Source organism: Physeter macrocephalus, chromosome 5, assembly GCF_002837175.3.
Source record: "Physeter macrocephalus isolate SW-GA chromosome 5, ASM283717v5, whole genome shotgun sequence".
In the NCBI taxonomy this organism is placed as follows: Eukaryota; Metazoa; Chordata; class Mammalia; order Artiodactyla; family Physeteridae; genus Physeter; species Physeter macrocephalus.
In genome coordinates, this window is record NC_041218.1 from 76198632 (window position 1) to 76225480 (window position 26849).

The following is a 26849-nucleotide window of genomic DNA, read 5'->3' on the forward strand; positions in this document are numbered from 1 at the left end:
TAAAATACTAATACACGTGTATTGTAAATTCATGGTCTTTTGGTGCTTTATTGTGATGAAGAAATTAAAAGGACAAAATAGTTAAACTTAGGAGTTCTTAGAACTATTTAAGAGGAAATGTAGAGATCATTTATTAAGAATTAGGCTTTGATTATAATTTTACAGTGGAGTTCATTCATTTCCTTGTCTACACACATCTTTAAATTATTTGTTAGTCTCTTCTATCAAATGCACAGACAGTTCTGTCTTCTAAGGTTTATTTCTGAAAATGAGATTTTAAATTAATATGTGAATTCATGTAAGTGAACAGAACCTTTTCTTTGTCTGTGTTCTACCCCCCACAAATATGCCAAATGTTATTTCTGTTCAAGAAAGTCAATATAATTTTAAAAATTCTCCCCCGCCCCAAAGATGTGCTCATACTCATCTTAATTGGAACTGAAAAGAGGTGACTAGAACTGAATTCCCCACAACTGAAGATGGGTCTGGATTGCATGGTAGAGGATGTAGGATGGTTCTTATATGGTTAGAATGATTCCCTCTATGGTTTTAGAGAAAATCTGTGCCTGGTTCATGTACACTTGGAAGTAGAAAGCTAGTCTTTCCTGGTTGCTCAGTTTGCTGTTTAGAGATGAATCTTAAAATAGCCATCTATGGGGTTAGACTGATCCGTGACAGCCTAACAGTGTTGGCTCAGCCTCCCTTGGCCCTGAACTGCACAACTATTTTAAGCTGTGCGCCTAAGAACTGACAGGGCATACTGTACCCTGGTAGCACTGAGTGCCACTTCTGTGTTTCCAGGACTGGACAGATCAGCTGTAAACTTCTATGCAATTAAGACTATCATTCTAATGTTTTAGGAATCCTCATACCAGCCTACACAAGCTAGCTTGCCTTGATGTATCAGATTTCATTAAAATAAATACCATTGTGGGGGGAAAGAAAGATAATTAAAACAGAAACCCTATATCTTACCTGTTTATTTTGAGCACTGCTTGTTTGGGTGAACTCCCTATAAAAGAGAAAAATCCTGTCATTTGATGATCATTGTTAAAAGATTTTGCTGTTTTCAGATGCCAGTACACTATTTCCTGATTCCGTGATTGCCTTTGCCAATTCTCTGCCGTCATGTCAGACTGCTTTTTTCCCCTATTATTTCCTATCATTGAGTTGTTAGTGTCCCTAGTTGCTGGTTTTCTCTTTTTCTTATTACTTGTAACCTCTTAACTACATATCTTTTTTGTGATTAGTCCTTAAGTTCCTACTAAGTGTAGGCACAGAGCTAAATTCCTGGAACATAAAGATGGTATAAGACATAGTCCCGGCCTTCAAAAAAGGTTCTGTTCTATGAGGAGACAGAATATTCATTAAAATTAAAGACTGTACATAGAAATAATATAGTAAAAGCAAGCTGAATGATAAAAGGTAGTTATATTGAAATTAAAAGCAGAAAGATGCCACTGAGAGCCAGGATAGAAATGAAAGGCTTTATGACACCTAGGAGGCTTGAACTGATTCTTGAAGGAGGGGGAAGCCCCCCAAAAGCATGAAGTAAGAAGGAACGCATTATTGGCCAAAGAAACAACAGATACAAAAGAGAGGAAGCTGGAATGTGCTTTACATATTTAAGAAAGAATTGGTAGATCCTTTTAGTTAGAACCAGTCCCCTGTGGATACAGTACTGTGTAATCAAAGTGGAGACTTTGAGGGAAATGGTAGAAGATGCAGTTGGCAAGATTGGTAGAAGTTTGTTTATAGCCTGAGAGTGTCAGACCAAAGACAGGGCACAAGTCACTGAAGGAGTGTGTGAATGTGTTAATTTTTGGAGGGATAGAGGAAGGGAAGTTTCATTTATGAAGTGGTATTTTAGTTTTATTATCTAGCAGACATAGGAGAAACAGGAAAGCCAATTTTGGGACCGTAGAGTTAGCTCAGATATCAGTGATGGGAAATCAGAACCTGGGTGTAAAGTGTGACTCAAGAGACTTTAAGAAAACAGTTGACAGGATTTGACGCATAACTATAGAGAGGAAAGAATAAGGTAAAGGTAATCCTTAAGAGTTTGAGCCCAGGTGGCCATGAGAATGATTGCACTGTTCAAAGAAACGACATTGAGAAAAGCAAAGTGATGAACCTGAATTTTGATATTTTTAAAGTTTGAGTTAATAGTAAAACATTTTTTTGGAGATGTCCAGTTTGTATTTGGAGATTGTACCTGAGAAGAGGGATCAGAGGTGACGTTCTGGATTTGGAAGTCTTCTACAGAGAGCTGGTGGTTGATGTTATGGCAGTATGTGAGATTGATAAGGGAGACAGTTTTGAGTTTGAAGTGCAGTAGAGTGACAGCTAGCCTTAGGGTTACACTCAGTCTTCTGGGGACAAAGGAAGGGTTGAGTCTAGAGAAGTGAGAGCAGTCAGGGAGATAGGAGGAGGACAGGGTTGTATGTCAACAACGAAGAGGAATCTCACAGTGTTAAACATTGAAAAGATGACTTGGAGAGTGAGTATTGAGAAAAGTTCGTGGAATTTTGTGTTTGAAACTTGATGAGATCCGAGAACTGTGCTGTTCAGTATGAAAGCCACAAGCCACATGTGACTATTTAAGGTAAAACTAATTAAAATTAAAAACTTATTTTGTCATTTGGACTGCATTCCGATAGCTAATAGCCACATGTGGCTAGAGGCTGCCATATTGGAGAGCCCTGATACTGAATTTCTTCATTATTGCAGAAAGTTCTATAGGACAGTACTACTTTGTAAAGCTTAGGGAATGTTACAGCAAAACTGTGAAAGCATTTATTTGGATGAATGAGTGGTAAAAATATGACCTAGCAAGTGTAGGATACACTTTGGATAAGTTTGATGAAAACAGGAAGAGGACACTATATTGGGGGCTAGTAGAGAAAGGCTTTTAAGGACTGATTACGTTCATTCATTTGGTAAAAATTTATTGCGGTCCTATTAGTTGCTAAGTACTATGCTAGGTATAGAGACCACAATGCTAAAGAAGGCATTAAAGAGTACATAAATATGTAACTGGAGCAGGGATGTGGGCGGCTGGTTAGAAATCAGATTAGTTATGATGTAGTGTGATAATGCTTTAAGTAGAAGGAACTGTCTTCTGTGGGGACATAAAAGTGCATAGTCGGCCCCGCCCTCCATATTTGCGTGTTCCACATCTGTGGGTTCAACCAACTGCAGAACATAGACAAAGGACAGGTAAACACTTCGGTGATTGGTTGAATCCATGGTTGCGGAACCTGTGGATATGGAGGGCTGACTATGGAACTTGAGCTGGTTTTGGTAAACACAGAGGGTCCTGGAACCAGTCCCCTTAGGATACAGTACTGTGTAATCAAATGAGGGAATTTGTGAGGAAGGATTCTTAAGGAGGTGATACAGAATAGCTCAGATAGGATGGCAGGAAATTAGCCAGGTTGGCAGAGAAAGGATATTCCAGGCAAAAGGTCAGAGTCATGTCATGATGTGATCAGGGAACCACAGATAGTTTCATGTGTTCAGACCAAGAGTTTATATGCTCTAGTTGTGGTGGCAAGGGCCGGGTCATGGAGATTCTTCCCTTGTCATGATAAGAATTGAAAAGGTATCCTGAAAGCTATGAGGAGCCCTCGGGGGAACCTTAAGAAGTGGAATATCATGGTTAAATTTACATTTTAGGTTGCATAATATGGACTTGGATGGGAGGGGGCTAATCTGATTTCAAGGAGATTGGTTCGATAGCAATATAGAACTAGTGCAGAGGGAAGGACTGGAGAGAGAGAAGAAATATGTTTTCTGAGGCAGTATTAGAAGACGAAATCAATTTGTTTTCTGAGGGGAATTACCACTGAATATGGCAGAAGTTCAAAGAGGCAAGGGACTATTAGCAAAGGATGCCAGATGAAGCCAGAAGAGGTTGCTGAATTGAGAGTGTGTTTCCAGTCAGATAACTAGAGAACAAGGTGAGGATGAGGATGAGGATGAAGTTCAGAAGTTTTGGGATTAGCAGTGATTTTAGCCAGAGTTTGTGGTTGTGCCTGAACCTTGGAATTTAGACAGACCTTGATTCAAGTCTTGGTTTTACCACTTAAATCTCAGTTAAGTGTTTTTCTAGGTATTAGTGTTCTCATCTGTAAAATGGCAATAATACTGTTACTTTAGTGGAATAATATATGTAAAGTGCTTTTGCACAGTGCTTAGAGCACAGAGAAGTTTTCACTAAGTGCTAGCAACCATTTTTTGTTATTATAATTATTTTTCTTTTATTGAGATCTTCCTTTCTATTGTCAGTGTTCTTTTTCAGGGACTCATCATCTGGAAGGTAAAATAGCTTCTTAACTGGCTTCTCTGCCTCTAGCTCTTCTGTCACATACTTGACATTCCAGAGTTTTCCTAAAACCCAGATTTGATTGTGTACTCCTTTTCCCTTCGTCATAGCCTTCATAGGTTTCCAGTTTCAGACTTTTCAAGTTATTAATGCTTTTTTTTTTTAATTAAAAAAATTTTTTTTGGCTATGTTGAGTCTTTGTTGCTGCACGTGGGCTTTCTCTAGTTGCGGTGAGCGGGGGCCGCTCTTCGCTGTGGTGCATGGGCTTCTCACTGCGGTGGCCTCCCCTGTTGCAGAGCGCGGGCTCTAGGCTCCCGGGCTTTAGGAGTTGTGGCTCGAGGGCTCTGGAGCGCAAGCTCAGCAGTTGTGGTGCATGGCCTTAGTTGCTCCACGCCATGTGGGATCTTCCCGCACCAGGGCTCGAACCCGTGTCCCCTGCATTGACAGGCGGATTCTTAACCACTGTGCCACCAGGGAAGCCCTAAAGAAGTATTTTGGGTTACGAAGTTAAGATATTTTTACTGGTAGGGTTATATAGTAAAGACACTTTGGAGATTACTAGTGTTTGTTTTCTTACAATCAGCATTCTCACTGCTTGCTTCTTAATTCTGCTTTGATGTCCCTTCTAAGTGTATTCATTCTGTAAAAATAGGATAGTTCTTCCTTTCACTTTCTTGAATTCAGGTATCAGATCATTAGTGAAGTTTAGGGTTCATTTTTAAAACGTTGCCCAAATCTGCTCTTCATGGTCGACATCTGCTTTTCATGAATAATGGCAACCACTTTAGGACTTAAAATGAGAGTGTAAAAGCTTAATTACCACCTGCCATGCCTCATCAATAGCAGATCCTAAGTGATTGGAGTTGCCTTTCCTTCCTAGTTCAAGGAGGTTCAAAAGAGCAACACCTTCAAGCATGAAAATTGGTTGGCAGGTTTTACTTATGTATACCTCTGAGATACCTGCTCTTGAAATACAGCCTAGTGTCTACTAGGTGTTGTTGAATTTCTGACCTATTTTAAGAGATGTACAGCTTGTAAACCAAGCTTGACCTGGTTGTGTGTGGAGTTTTTTTTGTTTTTTTCAATAAATGGTAATGAAAAGCAAAATCTTAAATTGATGCATAGGGCTGGTTTAGGCAGCTTTCCTATCTAATCTGAGTAAAGGTCATTTAGAACACTGATAAAGTCATGTCCATAATGTAATATGGAGGATATAATGATGGGTCTTCTACAGGTCTTATTTGAAAATTATGAATAGAACTTCCACACTCCATTCCATTGATTGTTTGGCAATGTTGTATCTAAAATGTGACCTTGAATCCATTAATTTTCTGTTTAAGACCATTGATAACTCTCTATTGCCTCCAAAGCCCAAATAATATCCCTGTTTCCCAAGGAGATACCATAGCCACCTGGAAAAGAGTACAGGGCTCTGGATTCAGGCTGAACCAGGTTCACACCCTGGCTTTGTAACTTGATAGAAGCTGTACTTGATAGCAGCTGTATAACCTTGGGAAATTTACCTAACCTCTCAGAGCCTTCAGAGAGGGCATTAGGTGATAAAGTATAAAGTAGTTGATTATGTATTCTGGCCATTTAATAAATTCAGTAAATGTAGGTGATTATTATATGGCAGCTGTTCTCTGGTTGGGGAAGGGAGGGGTGGCCATGATTTTTAACAAGGATCCACCCCTCACACCCCCACCCCAGAAAGTCACTTGTTTAAGAAATTGAATAAGGCCCTTCCTGATCTATCCCTCCAGCACTACCTTTAGCCCCTCATTTCCTGGAACTGTAATCTCCAGCAATATGCTGTCTCAGAGTTATGCCTATAAATGTACCCATTCCCATTGCCTTCCTGTTTACCTTTATTCTTTCTACCTGGCAGTGGTTTTATCTCCTCCATGAAACCTTCATTGTTTCTCCTTTCCAATAAATAATCTTCCTCTGTACTACTTAGGCATCTTATGTTATGTTTTTGTTGTAGCACATATTAGAATTATTTGTTTAAACTTGTCTTCCCCACACGTTCGAGTTTCAGGTCAGACTTTATTTATCTTTATTTCTCCAGCAGTGTTAAGCATGTAGCAGGGACTCAGGAAATGTTTGTCGAATGAATAAATCTCACTTGTACACTAGGTTCTTATGCAAAGATCTAAGACTTATAGAAATCGGAGCGGCTGTTATTAAGTATTTGTACTTAACCAGTTATGCAATTTCAGATATATTGGAGTTAACTGTTTATTGTACTCCACACATTGTGCTAAGTGTATTACATGCGTTATCTCAGTTAATTCCTGCCACTCGAAGAAACTACAGAGATTTAGAACACAAAGACAGATCTGCCTGACTTCAAAGCTCTGTTTAAACTATAGGTATTGCTAAACTGTCCGTTGTACCTACTCAGGGACTCAGTATAGGTTTACAACTTGTACATGACCCATGGTAGGTCATGGAAATCATTTGCTAATATATCGTTCACCTTCATTTAAGAAGTGCAGAGAAGACTCAGTTATTTCTTAATGTTTTCAGGTTATAGTTCATATGTAGAAAAACACAGAGTTGACAGCTCTTCAATAGGTAAAGAAGTATTTTGGAATAAGCATAATTTCAAACTCAAGGTATTATTCTTTTTACTACCACTGTACTATGGAATCTATCCAAGTCATATATCTGTCAAAGTCTGTTCCCAAATGTATGTTACTCTCTTTGTAAGGGCTTTAATTCAGAGTCATGTAGTTGCTTTTTTTTTTTTTAATGGAGACGCATATAGTTTATCATTTTTCTAGGCATATAAATGTACCATGTTTTAATTTTTCATATATTTGATTTTGGTTCTGGTTGTTTATAATGAATAAATGAGGGCCATGAACATTAGTTGAGTTATGGAAGCTCAGTTTAAGTAGGGTTTCTTAACCTCAGCACTATTGACATTTTAGACCAAATAATTCTTTGTTTTGAGGGCCTGTCCTGTACACTGTAAGATGTTTAAGAGCATCCCTGGCCTCTATCCACTAAATACCAGTAGTACCTTCCAAGTTGTGAAAACCAAAAATGTCTCTGGACATTGGCAGATATCCCCTGGAAGACAAAAATACCTCCAGGTGAGAATCACTAGTTTAAAGAGACTTAGAGCCAACAAGAGTAGAATTTTTAGTTAACTTTTTTTTTTTTGAACAGCTTTATTGAGGTGTGATTCATATACCATATGATACAGCCATCTAAAGTTTACATTCATTGGCTTTTAGTGTATTCACAGAATTGTGTATCCATCACCATGATATAATTTTAGGACATTTTCATAACCTCATAAAGAAACCCCAGGGACATTAGCAGTCACTTCCCATTTCTTCTCCCTACCCCCCCCCGCCCCCCAGCCCTAGACATACCTGGTTATCTTTTTATGTTTAGGAATACACAGCCTTCTTGTCTGTTTTAAGTTAGATTATAAGGCAACCAAATCCTATTTCAGAGTATAGTTATTGAAAATTATTTGCATCAAAGTAAGGAGACATATATTCTTTCCTTCAGAGGCCTTTGTTTAGACAGACTCCCAGTTAAATCTGTAGAGGAAATAAATAAGCCAAAATAGGCTGATTTAAGAATCATTTTAATGTTTTCACAAGAGTAAGAAGTCCCTCTAGCCCTCCACAGCAAGTTTTATATTATGGAAGTCAACAGTTTTTGTTTTTCCTGTTCAAATCTAGTAGATAACCTTATATCCTAGACTGTGTGTAAAAAACACAATTATGAAACATGTACTTAAAATAGTATTTTGAACCTTTGCTTCACTATTATTAAATAGATCATTTTCAGTGAATTGGTAGTTGGGTTAATTTTTTTACCAATAGTTGGGGTTTCTTTTATTTTTCAAATGTATAGGCCTATTTTACGTACACAGTAATGTTATCTGTCATTCAAATCTTGCGAGTCATGTTTTTTTCCATAAGAATAAATAAGGACCAGTTGGATTATATTCTCTTATTTATAAAACGAAAATATTAACTGTCCTACTTCCCTCAAAGGGTTGGTGTGAAATGCTAAGAGGATCAAATCAGTACAGTCAAAGGAAATGGACAATAAGGTTGTATCTTCATCTTTTATTATTTCTACTTCTCCCCCTGTGTTCCCATTGTATTTAAATGTTGTGAAGGCATCAAAGTTTTAAAAATGTCATTTATAGCTGACTTTGCAGGGCTTGACCAAGCCATATTTCCTTTGATTTTAATATATGTGGTTAAAGCTTATACATCATAGAAAATATTTTAAACAAGACGAAGTGTCCTTAATAAATAGAGCTACACAAAAGAAAAGACCTAAGCCATAGTAGATAAATGGCAAAGGATTTGAACACACAATTCAGAAAAGGTATTCAGATGGCCAACACATATTTGAAGAACATGTTCAATTCTATTAGGAATCAGATAAATGCAGATAAAAGCAATAATAAAGTTCCATATTGGGTCTGTTAATTACCAGCAGGTTTTTTCCTTTAAAAATTATTTAATATGCTAGTAATACATGGAAACATTTTCCTTGTTTAAAAAAAGAGTGCAGGCTAACACTCCTGCTGACTACACTCCAATCTCAGACCCCCTTTTAGAAGTCAGCACTGTTAATCAGTTTGTTACATATCCTTTCAGACTTTTTTCAATTTATGTGTTAGGTGTGAAAATCATTGTAGGAAATATATAATGTCTGTAGTATATATCATAATGTAAACATCAGTAACTTTGTTTCATTCAGCCATATATTTTAGAGGTTTATTTAGGTTAGTGCATAAAGATTTCTTTCATTCTTTTTATCTATTACAGAATATTCTTTTTTTTTCCAATGTACACTTTAAAGTTATTTATTTATTTATTTTTGGCTGCGTTGGGTCTTCGTTGCTGCACGCGGGCTTTCTCTAGTTGCGGTGAGTGGGGTCTACTCTTCGTTGCGGTGCATGGGCTTCTCATTGCGGTGGCTTCTCTTGTTGCGGAGCACAGGTTCTAGGCCCTTGGGCTTCAGTAGTTGCAGCACGTGAGCTCAGTAGTTGCAGCACGTGGGCTCTAGAGCGCAGGCTCAGTAGTGGTGGTGCACGGGCTTAGTTGCTCCACAGTGTGTGGGATCTTCCCGGACCAGGGCTCGAACCCATGTCCCCTGCACTGGCAGGTGGATTCTTAACCACTGAGCCACCAGGGAAGCCCCAGGATATTCTTATTGTATAATAGTTCTGCAAGTATGATTCTTCTGGAAACAATGTTAAGAGTGAACTTATAGAGGACAGTGGTAGCAGGGAGACCAGTTAGGAAGCTATTGTAGTAATCAAGCAAGAGAAAATGGTAGCTCGGAGTACCATTTTTGTGGCATAACCTGTCTGATTCCTAGACAGATTTCTTGTGAAAAATCTGTGTGGAAATGTTCCCTGGCAGATGACAAGAAGAGTCTGACACTCATGAGAGGTGTTTGAGCATAAGGTACAGATTTGGGAGATACAGCTTACACATAGTAGTAAAAGTTATGAAAGTGTGTGAATAAACCAAGGAGCAAGTTAGAATGAGAAGTTGGAACTATGTGGGGGTGGCTAGAGAAGTGGGAGGAACAGCAGTGGTGAGTAGTACCAGAGAAGCCCAAGAAGGAGAGCATTTCAAGAAGAGGGTGGGATTAGGTGCTCCAGAGGTGAAATAAGATCAAAGGGAAGAGTATGTTTGGGGTTACCATCAGAGAAATCGTTCGTTCTGTCATCATTTTAGCCAAATGATGGGTTGGACACCTAATTTCAGTAGTTTAAAGAGAGAATGGGAGGGACTTCCCTGGTGGCACAGTGGTTAAGAATCCACTTGCCAATGCAGGGGACACGGGTTCGATCCCTGATATGGGAAAGATCCCACATGCCGTGGAGCAGCTAAGCCGTTGCACCACAACTACTGAGCCTGCGCTCTGAGAAGGCTGAGCACCGCAACGAAGAGTAGCCCCTGCTCTCCACAACTAGAGAAAGCCCATGCGCAGCACGAAGACCCAATGCAGCCGATAGATAGATAGATAGAAAGAAAGAAAGAAAAGAAAGAAAGAAAGAAATGAGGAGTAAAGGCAACCAGTGTAGATAAATCTTTTAAGAATGTGGCGTCAGTTTAGGTTTAAATGCTGACAGGGAAAGCTAGCAGAGAGGAAGAGTTTCTGAGAATGGAGGGAGTTAGCTCCAAGAGTCAAGTTTTAAGGACCGAGTAGTCAATGGTGTCACATGTAGCAGTGTAGTCTTATTTATGTGCGTTGAGAAAATGCACGTTGGATTTGGCCTTTAGGAGGAAATCTGTGAGCCAGGAGCTGAGTCCCTGTGGTGGAGTCCTTTCAATGCCAGACTTTGGTCAATGGGGAATGAATGAAAGTTACTGAGCACGGAAGTGATATGATCAAAACAGCATTAAAATGTGTTTTTCTTTTAAACTTTCCTTTATTAAGCTTATGTTATTGAGTGGCTCTGTTGTTTGGGCTCTGTTCCACATCTGGAGATAATTTGGCCTTTAGGAGGAAATCTGTGAGCCAGGAGCTGAGTCCCTGTGGTGGAGTCCTTTCAATGCCAGACTTTGGTCAATGGGGAATGAATGAAAGTTACTGAGCACGGAAGTGATATGATCCAAACAGCATTAAAATGTGTTTTTCTTTTAAACTTTCCTTTATTAAGCTTGTTATTGAGTGGCTCTGTTGTTTGGGCTCTGTTCCACATCTGGAGATACAGCAGTGAACATAACAGGCAGGATCTCTGTTACCATGGCACTGAACGTTCAGAAGTGAGGCGAAGACAGAAAAAAATAAAAGGACAAGATAATTTAAGGCAAGTAAGACAAAACTTGGTGATGATACAGAAATGGACTAAGGGGAACTATGGTGATGTGGTCAGGAATGGCATTTCTAAAGAGGAGGATTTGAACTGAGATCAGACTGTTACTAACGAGTCAGCTGTGCAAAGATCTGGGTGCAAAGGCATCCTCGCCCAGACTAGAGAGTGTGTGCAAAGTCCCTGAGCAGGGAATGAGCCTGATTTGTTTGAGGACCAGAGAAAAAGGCAAGTGTGTTAGGAGTAGAGTGAGCAAGGGAGAGACTAATACAAGATGAGGTCTGAGAGGTGGGTGGAGTTAAACTTGAGCAGGGCTTTGGAGGCCTTAGTAAGGAGTTTGGTGGCTTGTTCTTGATCGGTCACAGTAGAAATAAAAGAAAAGTAGTATTGAGCTGTTGTTGAACTGTCTGGGACATCTAGGTTAAGAAGTCAAGAGAGTTGTCAGCCTTAAATATTTAAATTCAAATATGGTTTGCTTAGTAGTATTCCTTGAAATAACTCCTCAAGTTGTTTAGGCATTCAACAAATAAACATTTGTAGGGAGGCTTGAGAGTCTGTTGAAATGGTATCATCAGCCAGTGATCATGGATCTCTAGCAGTTCTTTGACATAATGAAGGGCATCTTAAATAAATATCATTGCAACCTGATAGGAATGACCAACTGTTGTATAAACAGTAGCTGGAAAAATTACGGCCAGAAATATCTCATGACTTCAGGGGACATAAAGAATACTTGCCAACCTGAACTACCTACATCTCCATAGGGACCAAGCTATAAAGACTTTCTATAGTGTTTAGTACTGGTTTGGATAGAACTCCCATTTCCAAAAACGCTTTTTTCCCCCAGTAAATAGGGAGTATGTGTATCACTGTGCTTCTAGATGCATAAGTAGTTTGAATAGTTTGCTTAGCCGTCATCCTTAAGGAATCTGGTTTTACCGAGTATGTAAAACTTATGTGTGCCCGAAAGCTGCATTGAGGCATAATAATTATACTTTACATATTGCTTTACAGTTTACAAAGCCTTTACCCATTAGAAAATCAATTTGATCTTCATAAACAACTCTTTAAAGTAGATAAGGGACAGGAATTTTAGGGAGGTCAGTATTATTAGAGGTGAGGAAAGTGAGGATCTCCAAGTGTACAGTCACTGAATGGGATGTGAACTCACAACTTCTCGCTTTACTTTTCATTTCTTTACCTATCACACCTTGTTAATGCAAAGGTGAACGAAAATTTAAACTTTACTAGAAGAACTAAAATATGTGTCTCTACTAAAGCAGTGACAGAACACATTTTTTTTTATTATTATTAATTTTTGGCTGTGTTGGGTCTTCGTTGCTGCGCGCAGGCTCTTCTCTAGTTGCGGGGAGCGTGGGCCACTCTACCTTGCTCTGCGCGGGCTTCTCATTACGGTGGCTTCTCTTGTTGTGGAGCACAGGCTCCAGGCACACAGGCTCAGTCGTTGTGGCTCATGGGCTCTAGAGTGCAGGCTCAGTAGTTGTGGCGCACGGGCTTAGTTGCTCTGCGGCATGTGGGATCTTCCCGGACCAGGGCTCAAACCCGTGTCCCCTGCATTGGCAGGCGGATCCTTAACCACTGCGCCACCAGGGAAGCCCCACGTATATTTTATTTGTATTAAAATTATTGGTGCTACCAAAGGTTTCAGATTGCTGTGACTACACAGAGGAGGGTGAGATTGACTTTGGCTGGCAAAGTTAAAGGTTTAATTTTGTTTTGAAAATGTGTGCTATTTTCTCACTTGCTAATTTTTACTGTCTTTTCTTGGTTGCTTCGCATGTTTAAAGTACTACATACGCAGCTTTAAAATAAACCCTTTTATTTTATATGCAGTACTCACATGTTTGTTTCTGTAACCATATTTTATTCTTGTATTGCCACTCAACTCAGTGGAGACTGGTAATAATAATAGCTAACATGTAATGAACAATTCTTTGCCAGGCACTGTGTGGTGGTAAGGGGTTTGTAAAAATTAACGTATTTAATTCTTACATCAACTCTGAGGTGGGAGCATTCCTTCATAAATTGATGTTTTCTTTTCTGCCCCTTCACATACTTGCTATTCCCACACCTGAGAAAGGAGAACTATGTTGAGAGAAAGTATAATTATAAGGCATACTCATGTACACTCAGGATCAACTTAAGCCATGTAAATTTTCTCATATTATATATTGCTTATCATATTTTTCCCTAAGCCAACATAGCCAAGTTGGTATGTGTACTGACCTGAGAGGTGAAAAGTAAGCTATATAACATGAGTGAATGAAGTAATAATATCCTAAATGTCTGTTCTGTGATTTTAGTGACAGTATGTAATAATTATGCATGGTTTTGCATTTTTAAAAAACTGCTTAACTCAATGTGTAAAATTTAAAAAAAAGACTCATCAGTAAAGAGATGTTTGCTTAATTTAAAGTGTTTAGGAATGAGAAATGTCCATTATACTTAATCCTTTGTTTAGTTACTTTTTATTCCTGTATTTTCATGGAGTGAATGAGATACGTTGCTTACTGTGGAAATGGTCATAATAATGCTTTGTATTTATATAACATCTTTCATCTGAGGATCTCAAAAAATGTCTCATGAATCGTCACAGCACTTCAGTGAGGTAGTAAGGTAGCAAGGATTATTCATCTTCATTTTACAGATGGAGAAATTAAGCCACAAGAGGGTTAAAATTTATGTATAGTCCCACCAACCAGATATAGAGGCAGCCTGAGCTGCTAAGGTTAGAATATTATATTTTAGGAGGATCGGCATAGTATAAAACTTAAATTAACCCCTTTGCTTTTGTACTTTACACAGATAATCTGTTAGAACAAATATGGTAGCTTTAAAGTGTCCATATGGAAATTTTTTAAATCCTTTTTTTAGGAATAGAAAACATTGTAATACTCTTTTCCCCCTCTCATTTTTAGGTCAGCAGCAAGGACAAGATGGAGTGAAAGTCCAACAAGCTACAATAGCTCCTGTAACCGTAGCAGTTGGAGGAATTGCTAATGCAACTATAGGTGCTGTTAGTCCTGACCAACTCACACAAGTGCATTTGCAGCAAGGCCAGCAGGCTTCTGATCAAGAGGTGCAGCCTGGCAAGAGGCTTCGAAGAGTTGCCTGTTCCTGTCCTAATTGTAGGGAAGGAGAAGGAAGGTAAATGCTGTATTGCCACCCAACTCAGTGGAGACTAGTATAATAGCTAACATGTAATGAACAGTTACATGTAATCAAGGCACATAGGGTATTAGTTAAAATCAAGCCATTGGCTGAGTACTTCGATCATTAGAACATCACTAGCTTTATAGCCCAAGAGTTGAGATACAATATTGTTATGAAGGGGATTAGATTGAGCTATTCTGGGAATGGGATTTCAGTGGTCCTCTACCATGTACCTTACACTTTCTTTTATGGTTTTCTTTCTTCATTTATTTATGTAAAATTTTAAAACAACTTCATTGATGTAAAACTTACATTCCATGTAATTCACTCATTTAAACTGTACATTTCAGTGGTTTTTAATATATTCACAAAGTTGTACATCCATCACCACAGTCAATTTTAGAACTTTTTTGTTCCCCTGAAAACAAATCCTGTATTATTTAGCTATCACTCCCTCTTCCCTCCCAGCTCTAGGCAACCACTAAACTAATTTCTGTGTATAGATTTGCCTATTCTAGACATTCATATAAATGGAATCCCAAAATATGTGGGTTTTGTGACTGGTTTCATTCACTTAGCATGTTTTCAGAGTTGATCCATATTATAGCATGTGTCAATTCTTCATTCTTTTTAATGAACAAAATAATATTCCATTGTATGGATATACAATATTTTACTTACCCATTCATCAGTTGTTGGACATTTGGAATTTTTTCCACCTGTTGGCTATTATGCTGCTACAAATATTCTTGTACGGGTTTTTGTTTTTGATTTGCATTTCCCTGATGACTAATGATATAAAGTATGTTTTCGTGTGCTTACTGTTGGCCATTTGTGTATCTTTTTTAAAAAAATTTTATTTATTTATTTTTGGCTGCGTTGGGTCTTCGTTGCTGCGCACGGGCTTTCTCTAGTTGTGGCAAGTGGGGGCTACTCTTCGTTGCGGTGCACGGGCTTCTCATTGCGGTGGCTTCTCTTGTGGAGCACAGGGTCTAGGCACGTGGGCTTCAGTAGTTGTGGCATGTGGGCTCAGTAGTTGTATCTCATGGGCTTAGTTGCTCTGCAGCATGTGGATCTTCCCGGACCAGGGATCGAACCCGTGTCCCCTGCATTGGCAGGTGGATTCTTAACCACTGTGCCACGAGGGAAGTCCCTGTGTGTCTTCTTTAGAGAATTGTCTATTAAGATCTTATGCCTATTTTAATTAGATTATTTGTCTTTTTATTATTGAATTATAATAGTTCTTCATATATTCTAGATACAGGTCCCTTATCAGATTTATGATTTGAAATATTTCTTCCCAGTCTCTGAGTTGTCTTTTCACTTTCTTGATAGTGTCCTTTGAAGCACAAAAGTTTTTAATTGTGAAGTCCAGTCTTTTCTTTGGGTGCCTCTGCTTTTGGTGTCATATCTAAGAATCCATTCCCAATCTGAGGTCACAAAGATTACCACTTTTCTTATAAGAGGTTTATAGTTTTTGTTCTTACATTTAGGTCTTTGATCAGTTTGGGAGTTAATTTTTGTAACTGGTGTGAGGTAAGGGTTCATCCAACACCATTTGTTGAAAGACCGTCCCTTCCCCATTCTTTGGATGGTTTTGGCACCCTTGTCAAAAATCAGTTTATCATAGACACATAGGTTTATTTCTAGACTCTTCAATTCTGTTTCATTGATCTGTATGTCTGACTCTATGCCAATATCACACTGTCCTGATGACTTTGGCTTTGTGGTAACTTTTGACATTGGGGAGTATGAGTCTTCCAACTCACCCAACATGAAAGGGTTTTTGATTGTGTCAGATGCTTTTCTTCATCTGTTGAGGTGATCATGTAGTTTTGTTTTTTATTCTGTCAATATGGTATATTACATTAATTGATTGTTAAATGTTAAAGTACTTTTGCATTCATGGGATAAATACAACTTGGTCATGCTGTGTAATTCTTTTTATATGTTGATGGATTTGATTTTTTACTATTGTGTTGAGGATTTTTGCATCCATGTTCATGAGAGATATTGGTCTGTAGTTTTCTTATAATGCCTTTGGTTTGGGCAAAGGTATTACTGGCCTTGTAGAATGAGTTGGGAAGTCTTCTCTCCAGTTTCATTATTTGAAAGTTTGTGAAGAACTGGTGTTAATTTTTAAAATGTTTTGTGAACCTGTGAAGCTCACTGGGCTTTTCCTGTGTGTATTTTTTTGACTACTAATTGAACCTCATTACTTGTTCTGAGTTCTGTCTTGTTCTTGAGTCAGCTTTGGTACTTTGTATCTTTCCAAGAATTTGTTCGTCTTATAGTTTTTAAAGTAATTGGTATACAGTTGTTCGTGGTATTCCTTTATAATCTTTTTTATTTCTGTGAGGTTGGTAGTGATATCCCCTTTTTCATTTCTGATTCTAGTAATTTGAGTCTTCTTCTTTTTTGTTAGTCTCCCCAATGGCTTGTTGGTTTTGTTGATCTTTAATCAGCCTTTGGTTCCATTGATTTTTCTCTGTTGTTTTTGTATTTTCTAATTCATTAGTTTCTGCTCTGTTCTTTATTATTTTCTTTCTTCTGCTTGCTTTATTTTAGATTTAATTTGCTCTGTTTTACTGTCTTAAGATGGAAGTTTACGTTATTTAAGATCTTTTTTCCTTCCAGTTTTATTGAGATACAATTGACGTACAGCACTGTATTAAAGTGTACAGCATAATAATATGACTTAATACATCATGAAATGATTATCATAATAAGTTTAGTGAACATCTATCATCTTGTGTAGCTACAAAATTAAAGAAGTAGAAAAAATATTTTTCCTTGTGATGGGGACTCTTAGGATTCAGCTCTCTTAACAATTTTCATACATAATATACAGCAGTGTTACTTATATTTATCATGTTGTAGATTACATTCCTAGTACTTATTTACCTTAGAACTGGAAGTTTGTATCTTCTGACTGCCTTCATCCACTTCCCCTCCTCTGGTAACCACAAATCTGATCTCTTTTTCTGTGAGTTGTTTGTTTGTTTGTTTTTGAGGTGTAACTGACCTACAACACTGTTAGTTCCTGTTACACAGTATAGTGAATCACTATTTCTATACATTTCACAATGATCACAGTAAATCTAGTTATGATATTATCACTGTACAAAATTATTACATAGTTGTTGACCATATTCCCCACACTGTACATTTCATCCCCTTGACTCATTTATTTTTTAACTGGCAGTTTGTACCTCTCAATCTCCCTCACCTATTTTTTTCCTCCCTCCATGCCCCTCTTCTCTGACAACCACCTGTTTGTTCTCTGTATCTGTAACTCTGTTTCTGTTTTGTTATGTTTGTTCATTTATTTTGTTGTTTAGATTCCACATATAAGTAAAATCAGTATTTGTCTTTCTCTGTCTGACTTGTTTCACTTAGCATAATATCCTCTAGATCCATCCACGTTGTCAAAAATGGCAAGATTTCATTCTTTTTCTGTGGCTGAGTAATTTTTAGTGTGTGTGTGTGTGTGTATACACACACACACACACACACACACACACACCACATCTTCTTTATCCATTCATCTATTGATGGGCATTTAGGTGGCTTCCATATCTTGACTATTGTGAATAATGATGAAGTGAACATAAGGGTGCATGTATCTTTTCCAATTAGTGTCTTCACTTTCTTTGGATAAATACCCAGGAGTGGAATTCCTGGGTCTTACATTTGTTCTATTTTTAATATTTTGAGTAGTATCCATACTGTTTGGCGTAGCGGTTGTACCAATTTACATTCCCAACAGCAGTGCATGAGGGCTTCCTTTTCTCCATATCCTTGCCAATGTTTGTTATTTGTTCTCTTTTGGATACTAGCCATTCTGACAGGTTTGAGGTAGGATCTTTTAAAATAGAGATATTTAGAGCTGTAAGTTTCCCTCTAAGCATTACTTTATATGTATCCCCTAAGTTTGGGTATGTTGTGTTTTCATTTTTCTTCATCTCAAAGTCTTTTACAATTTCCCTTTTGATTTCTTCTTTGACCCATTGGTTATTTAGGAGTATATTGTTTAATTGCTAGGTATTTGTGAATTTTCCTGTTTACTCCTATAAATGATTTCTAGTTTTCTTCCACTGTGGTCAGAAAACTTTGTTATTTCTGTCCTTTTAAATTTATTGAGATTTGTTTCACAGCCTAGTATATGATCTGTCCTGGAGAACATTCCATGCGCTCTTGAGAAGAATGCTGTTGTTGGCTGGAGTGTTCTGTGGATGTCTGTTAGGTCTTGTTTATAGTGTTATTCAAGTCTTCTGCTTCCTTGTTGATCTTCTACCTAGTTGTTTTGTGGAAAGATCATTGAAGATAGAGTATTGAAATCTCTAACTATTATCATTGAATTGTCTATTTCTCCTTTCATTTCTGTCAGTTTTTACTTCTGTTTTGGCACTCTCTTTTTACTCTTGTTTAAATGCATGTATGTTTCCTGATGGATTGACCCATTTATCCTTATCAAATTTCTCTCTTTATTTCTAATAACATCTTTTATTTTAATGTTTATTTTGTCTGGTATTAGTATAGCCACTCCAGCTTTCTTGTGGTTGTTTGCATGATACCATTTTCCATCTTTTTACTTTTCAATATCTTTGTATTTTTGTATCTTTAAATGTAAGGTGTATCAGCTATAGACGGTACATAGTTGGATCTTGTTTTAAATCTAATCTGACAAAGCCTACCTTTTCATTAGTTTATATAATCCATTTACATTTGATGTTATTATCAATATAATGAATTAATGTCTGCCATTTTACCTTTTGTTTTCTGTGTCTCATGTCTTTTTTTGCTCCCCATCTCTCCCTTACTGCTTTCTTTTGAATTAAATTAATATCATTTTAATTTGTAATATAGCATTTTAATTTCATTAATGATATTTTCACTGTACTTATTTCTCTAGAGCTTGCTCTAGGCCTTACAATATATATGTTAATTTATCATAATCAGTTTAAGATTTACAGTAACTTAATCCCAGTGAGTTATAGAAATGTTACTCCTATATAGGTCTGTTCCCTTGTGCTTCTTTTAATGGTATTACTGTTATACATAAGTGTTACAAACCCCACAATACGTTGTTATAATTATTATTTTTATAAATTTATGTCTTTTAAATTTGCTATGTTAACTTTATCATTTCTGGTTTTCTTTATTTATTCCCATGAATTTGAGTTCCCATTTGGGGTCATTTCCTTATGGCTTTGCTGCCAGCCACCTCCTTTGTGCTGTTATTGGCAGATATGTTACATATATTGCATTTCTTTAATGTTACAGGCTTGACAATACATTTTATACGTATTGTTTTATAAAATTGCTTTTTTATTAAACCACATTTAATTACTTTATTTTTGGCTGCTTTGGGTCTTTGTTGCTGCACGCGGGCTTTCTCTAGTTGCGGCAAGTGGGGGCTACTCTTTGTGGTGGTGCACGGGCTTCTCATTGCGGTGGCTTCTCTTGTTGCAGAGCACGGGCTCTAGGCGTGTGGGCTTCAGTAGTTGTGGTGCACAGGCTCAGTAGTTGTGGCTCGCGGGCTCTAGAGCGCAGGCTCAGTAGTTGTGGTGCATGGGCTTAGTTGCTCTGCAGCATGTGGGATCTTCCCAGACCGGGGATCGAACCCATGTCCTCTGCATTGGCAGGTGGATTCTTAACCACTGTGCCAGCAGGGAAGCCCAAAATTGCTTTTTAAATCAGGTGAGAAGAAATATGCACTTACACTGTCCTTTATAATTACATAATTACCTTTGCTAGTGTGCTTTTGTTTCTTTATATATATTTGAATTACTTGCTGGTTTCACTTGCTTTCAGCTTAACGAACTTCCTTTAGTATTCTTGCAAAGCAAGTCTACTAGCAACACATTCTCTTAGTTTTTGTTTATCTGGGAATATCTTTATCTCACCTTCATTTTTGAAAGATAGCTCTGCTGGATATAGGATTCTTGTTTGAGGTTGTTTTTGTGGGGGTTTTTTGTTTTTGTTTTTGTTTTTGTTTTGTTTTTGACTACTTGAATATGTTTCTACTGAGAAGTCAGCCTTTAATCCTACTGGGCTTTCCCTGTAAGTGTTGAGTCCTGTTTCTTGCTGTTTTCAAGATTTCGTCCTTGTCTTTGGGTTTCAGGATTTTTAGTGTAAAGCGTCTATTTGTAGATCTCTACCTTTATCGTATTTGGAGTTTGTTGAGCTTCCTGAAAGTGTAGGTTAATGTTTTTCATAAGTTTTCAGCTGTTATTTCTTTGAATATTTTTTCTGCTTCATCCCACACTCCCCTTTTCCCTCTCGTCTCCTCTCCTCCTGGTATTCTCATTCATATGTTGGTTTTCCACGTTTCTCTGATATTCTGTTTATTCTTCTTCTGTTTCTTGTTTGCTTTTGGGGTTGCATAATCTCTATTGAACTGTCTTCAGTTTCACTATTTCTTCCTTCTCTTGAGTCCCTCTTGTGAATTTTTCATTTCATTTGTACCTTTTATCTCAAGAGTTTCCAATTGGTTCTTTAAAAAATCATTTCTAGCTCTTTATTGATATTCTCTGTTTGATGTGACGTTGTCATTATACCTTGCTTTACTTCTTTAATCATGATGTCCTTTAGTTCTTTGAACGTGTTCATAATGGCTGCTTTGAAGTCTTGTTAAATTTGTTTGCTCTCAGGCAATTTCTCTTGCCTGGTTTTTCTCTAGTGTATAGGTCATTTTTTCCTTCTTTGTTTCTGGTTTTTGCACATCTCATAATTTTTTGTTGGAAACTGGAGAAATAATATATTGTAGCAACTCCTAGTAGTGCCTTCTCTCCTTCTCCCACCCCTGGCTTGTTACTGTTGTTTGCTTGTTTGTTTAGTGAGGAGCTGGATTATTTTAATGAAAATCCCTGCCCCCACTCCCCCGCCCCACCCACTATGAAGCGTGTTGCTCCTTAGTGACGCTGGGATGACAGTGGTTTTGGTAGGGATTTTTTTGGCTCTTTCCCTGACCACACCCAGCTGTTAAGCTCCACTAATTGCCAGCTGATTGCTCTGTTGTTTTCAATAATACCCTGAAGCCTATATTGCTCCACAGGCCGATCCAATCAGAGTTTGTTTCTGTTTTGTTTTTTGTGTGTGTGTGTGTGTGTGTGGGGCCTCTCACTGTTGTGGCCTCTCCCATTGTGGAGCACAGGCTCTGGACACACAGGCTCAGCGGCCATGGCTCACGGGCCTAGCCGCTCCGCGGCATGTGGGATCTTCCCGGACCGGGGCACGAACCCATGTCCCCTGCATCAGCAGGTGGACTCTCAACCACTGCGCCACCAGGGAAGCCCCCAATCAGAGTTTAAAAAGGCAGAACTTAGGTCTGTGCTTGAGATTTATTCTGATCCTGTAGGACTCCTACCGGCTACCTCTTTCCTCAGTTCTCTCTGGCAACTTAGCAGTCTATAATTTAGCTTATGTCTCCAATGAATCTATTAGTCTCCTCCCAGTTGCCTTTTGCAACAATTTCCACTGTCTTTAAGATCATCCTTAGGCTCAAACCTCTCCACACTTTGTTGCAAATGAAGTCAATTTCTTGGGAAGGGATTTGGAGCCTTCTGTTTTATGGTATGCTCTCTCTCTGCCCAAAATCTCTGTGTCATCGCTCTTGAACTGGGGGGTTGGGACAGTGACACGTTTCTCCCTATGCATGCTGTGCTCTAGGAGCTGAGCACATGGGGGCAGGAGGTCAGCAGTAGCCTCAAGTTTTATTGGCTGGTCACTCCAGGCTTGGAACCTCTGATTTATGAACTACAAATGAGCTGGGTCAGGGGTCATCTGGACCCCAGTGTTTTCATCATGCCTTATCCAAGGTCGAGCCTGTGTCTCAGGGGTTGGGATTGGGTGGAAGAAGGTTGTTCCCCATCTGTCAGCCACACTCACCTGAAACTTAGCCTCAGTAACAGGTAGCTGTGGGTAGATTGAGAAATACTGATGTCCTGCCTCTCTTGGGGAGATAACCCAGCAACTAGAAGGGTGGGAGAAGAGGGAACCCTGTTGTTGATTGCACAAGTCTATAGTGTTTCTGTGTCAGGGGAGGTGGAACGAGGAGGGAGAGACAGAGTGAGGATTGGTTCAAATACAACATTCTCTCACTCTTCTTACTGAGTTCTATTTGATTTTCATGAATAAATGTTTCTTTATTTGCTGTATATTCATAGGGCCATTTCCAGAGATTGTAAATGGTATTTGCTTTTTTTTGTTATCATTTGCACTGGTTTCACTGGGGAGTAACTGGTCCAGGGAGCTCTTCATGCTGCTTTTGCTGGAAGTGAAACTCTGAACCTTACGCTTTTAAATGAGGATTACCATTCTTTGGTATTTTAGAGGCGAGTTTTCAAGTGTCTTGAAAAGTTTAAAGAGATTTTTTTTCCCAGGGGAGGAATGGACTGGGAAATGAACATGTGAATTCCATGGCAGAACATACATTCTCTAAAATTAATGTGTTTTCATACCACTTTTGAGTTTACTACACAGTGCTGTTTTTTTTTTAATTGAAATTTTTCTGATTTTTAACTACAGTTGTGGCATCATGATTTAAAAAACCCATTTAGAAAAGCATCATTTAATTACCTTGATTCCCTTTTATTTTTCCTGAATTATAAGCTTGGTGTTTGGGAGTGTAATTAATGTTTGGTTTTTGTTTTTGTTTTTGTAGAGGCAGTAATGAACCAGGAAAAAAGAAACAACACATCTGTCATATTGAAGGATGCGGAAAAGTTTATGGCAAAACATCTCACCTACGAGCACATCTTCGCTGGCATACTGGAGAAAGACCTTTTATATGCAACTGGATGTTTTGTGGCAAAAGATTTACAAGGAGTGATGAGCTTCAGAGACATAGAAGAACCCATACAGGTTAGTTGATTTATTTTAGGACTTGTACTTGTTACTTCTTTTCTCAGTGCTTAGATGAAAATTATAGTGATAGTTAGCTATCAAATTGGGAAATATGGAAATTAAAGAGAGAAAATTCATTTTAGTGATTATATGAAAGATGTTTAAGATCAAAATTCTTTACCTCATTTCTGAGATATACTTTATTCTACTTTTCGTAAGCTGTATCAGCATAATTACATGACTTGGAATTTATTCCATTTGCTTATCTTGCATTCTTAGCATGTTGAACTCACATATTACTTTTTGTCAGTATTTAAGTTGATGAGAAGAGAGTTGAATTATCATCTTATTGGTGACCTTGATTAGTTTTTGTTTTTTTACAATCCAGAAAATTGACTGAAGTATCAAGAAAAGTATAACAAATACCTACCTTAACTCTCAATCGGAATTGACAGCTGTTAACATGCTATATTATCTGTTATTTTTTAACAAAACAAATCATTATAAAGTTGACATCATCTTTGTCCTCCTACCTCTCAAAGACAACAGCTACCATGAATTTCAAGTGTAAGTTTTTAGTGTAGTTTTAATACTCTTACATATTTTGTTCATGGATATATATGTGAATATTGTTTTGTGTTTTCTATGAAATTTTATATAATTGATATATTACAGTATCATAATTTCACTTACTATGTTTTGACATCTATCCAAGTTCATATATATGTACATATATGTGTATGAATACATGTCTATTTCTCTTAACTGCTATGTAGTGTTCTATCACATGACTCTACTACACTGTATTGATCCATTTCCCACACTCTTTAGATGAGTTCGGTTTTTTTGCTGTCACAAACTTTACCACTTTGAACATACAGTGAACATGTACAAGAAGTAGAATTATTGGATCTTAGAGAATGTATGTTTGATTTTGCTAGATAACCACTAAAGAGTCTCTAAAGTGGCTGTTACCATCTCTACTTCACTAGTGTTGATTGAGAGTTTCCACTTGGCTGTATGTTCACTCAGTAGCATCAGGCTTTGAAAGTTCTTGTCAGTCTAAAATGGTTTCTATTTAATTTTTTAAATTAGCATTTTTCCTGGTCATAGTGAGATAAGCATCTTTTCCTATGTTCATTGGTCATTTATATTTTGTTTTCTGTTGATTCTTTTGATCTTTTTTGTTGTTGTTTTTTGATCTTTTTTGTTGTTTTCCTTTTTCTTACTGATATATATATTGCAATTTTTCCCAGTATTGCTGTCTTTTATCTTGGTGCTATCTTTTGTCATATGGAAGTTTTACATTTTTATTTAGTCAAATATAAGGATATGTAAATATATTCCTTTGCATTTTGCTTTTTTTTTAAATGAAATTTTCTCCTATCCCAAGGTCATAAAGTTTTTAAAAACATTTTCTTCTAATTGGCTTTAAGGTTTTCTTTTTGTAAGTTTATTAGTCTAAAATTTTTTTTTTTTTGATGATGGACTAAAAAGGGGATAAAATTGTTTTTCTTTCATGTGGAAAGCCATTTCTTGAATAGTCCAATTCTTTCTTCATTGATATTTAATGGAACTTCTCTCATATGTTGATGTCCCCTTTAAGAATGGCTTGATTTCTGAGTCCTTTGTTTGTCTATTTGTCACTTCCTACAGTAATACTATACTGTTTTAATTACCAGAAGCTTATATTAAGTCTTGATATCTGACAGGGCAATTTTCCTTTTATTGGTACATAACACTAACCTTCTCTGTTTAGAACATGTCTGGTATATATATTTGGGACTCAATGTTTAATTGTTGAGTAAAGTAATAATTTGGGTAGATTTTTTGAATTAGACATTAAACTTTAACTTGTATCAAGGTACATGTAGGACAAAAGGGGAACTAGAACTGACATTTATTGATGAACTACTGAATATCAGATGTTTCAAATATATCATCTCATTTAATTCTAACAAAAGCACTGTAAGCTAGAAATTGGCTCTATTTTACAGATTAGAAAATAGTCTCAGAGGAGAAATAATGGTTGCTAAATCTATTTAAAGTGATTAATAAAAATGACTTAGTTTGATATGCACACAACTTAGTAACACAGAAGAGTCTTAGTGTAATGGCTCAATCACTGAATTAACCTTATATTAAAAATAAGAATTTTAATTCAAAAAAGTTTTAAAAACTGTATGGTATTACATTTGGGTTTCTAATGCCACCTCACCTTTCATATTGGCAAATATGTTGTGATTAAAAATTAAGCCCATAACAATATTGATGCCTGTTTTAGAAAAATAGTGTGCTGTTTATGTCAGTATGAGTGGATGCAGTATTTCTACCCTGCTTTAACAGTGGGGCAGATTAGGGAAGCCAAGAAAATTCGGAACCTCTCACATTGTGATTTCATCATTTTGTTTGAGAAGCGATGAGTTTCTAAAGTTCCTTTCTGTTGCACATGCATACTCATACAGATAACACAAGGCAGATTTACTGAAGGATTTATATGAACTACTTCAAAAGATTAATGATTTGGAAGCATAATTTCTTTCTTTTTAAATGGTCCACACCATTATTGTCTTCTAATAACCTGAATAATTCAGAATTTAATATACTTTCAGCTTACTTTCAGTGTTTCAAACATCTTGAATACATCATACACAAAAATGTTTATTTAAACATGTTATTTTGAAGTGTTTGGCTTAACATCAGATACTTTTTACTTTTAAAGAAGTAGTACAACTAACTTTCATCCTAAGTGTTTATTAAAGTTGTTGAAAAGAAAATGAAACAAGTCTTTTGAAATAAATAAGTATTGATTAAGCATTTAATATGTTAAGTTGAAAGCCTTGGCCATTCATGGCAGGAACTGTGTTTTCTTTAATGCCCAACCACTGCACTAAGTAGAAATTCAGTCATCATCTTACTGTGAATGGACAAATGAGTTATTCACTGCTGAAAATAGTGCAGATTTTTTTTTTTTTTGCTTTCTGTAAAATAAATTTAAAATTTTTTTCAAAAGATACATGGATATGGTATTTAAAAATCAAATCACGTAGAAGAGCTTGGATTGTTAAGCAGACTCTTTGGCCCACTGCGTCTGCTCCCTGGAGTAAATCATGTTTAATCTTTTAACTATTTTTACATTTTTATTCATCTTGTGATGGCTGTGCATACCTGTATAATATGCTTATACTGTTATTTATTGGTACAGCAATATTAGACACTGACTATTGACTTCTTACATTGAGTTAAGAATTTACCTCACAGATGGCCAGTAGGCACATGAAAAGCTGCTCAGTGTTGCTAATCATCAGGGAAATGCAAATCAAAACCACCTGTGAGAATGACGATCATCAAAAAGAATACAAATAAAAAATGTTGGTGAGGATGTGGAGAAAAGGGAACGCTTGTACACTCTTGGTGGGACTGTAAATTGGTGCAGCTGCTCTGGAAGACAATATGGAGGTTTCTCAAAAAACTGGAAATAGAACTACCATATGACCAAGCAATTCCACTCCTGGGTATATGTTCGAAAAAATCCCAAAACACTAATTTGAAAAGATACATGCAGCCTCATGTTCATAGCAGCATGATTTACAGTTGCCTAGATATGGAAGCAACCTAAGTGTCGATCAATACATGAAGTGAAATAAGTCAGAGAAAGACAAATGCTGTATGAGATCACTT

General features: G+C 37.2%; 1 protein-coding gene across 8 annotated transcripts in view; it reads left to right on the forward strand.

Moving 5' to 3' along the window:
- SP4 (Sp4 transcription factor) overlaps positions 1-26849 on the forward strand; it is an 82564-nt gene that overhangs the window by 24867 nt on the left and 30848 nt on the right. For 4 of the 8 annotated variants that reach the window (XR_008617423.1, XM_007120594.4, XM_028490097.2 and 1 more), the window contains exons 4-5: positions 14084-14312; positions 22987-23186. Coding sequence is in view for 7 of the 8 variants with exons in the window: in XM_007120594.4 (XP_007120656.1) it covers positions 14084-14312; positions 22987-23186 (429 nt within the window). In the remaining variant the exon portion in view is untranslated. Of the gene's footprint in view, positions 1-14083; positions 14313-22986; positions 23187-23534; positions 23736-26849 lie in introns of those variants that run through there. The other 4 variants (XM_055085042.1, XM_055085041.1, XM_028490098.2 and 1 more) reach the window with 3 other exon arrangements.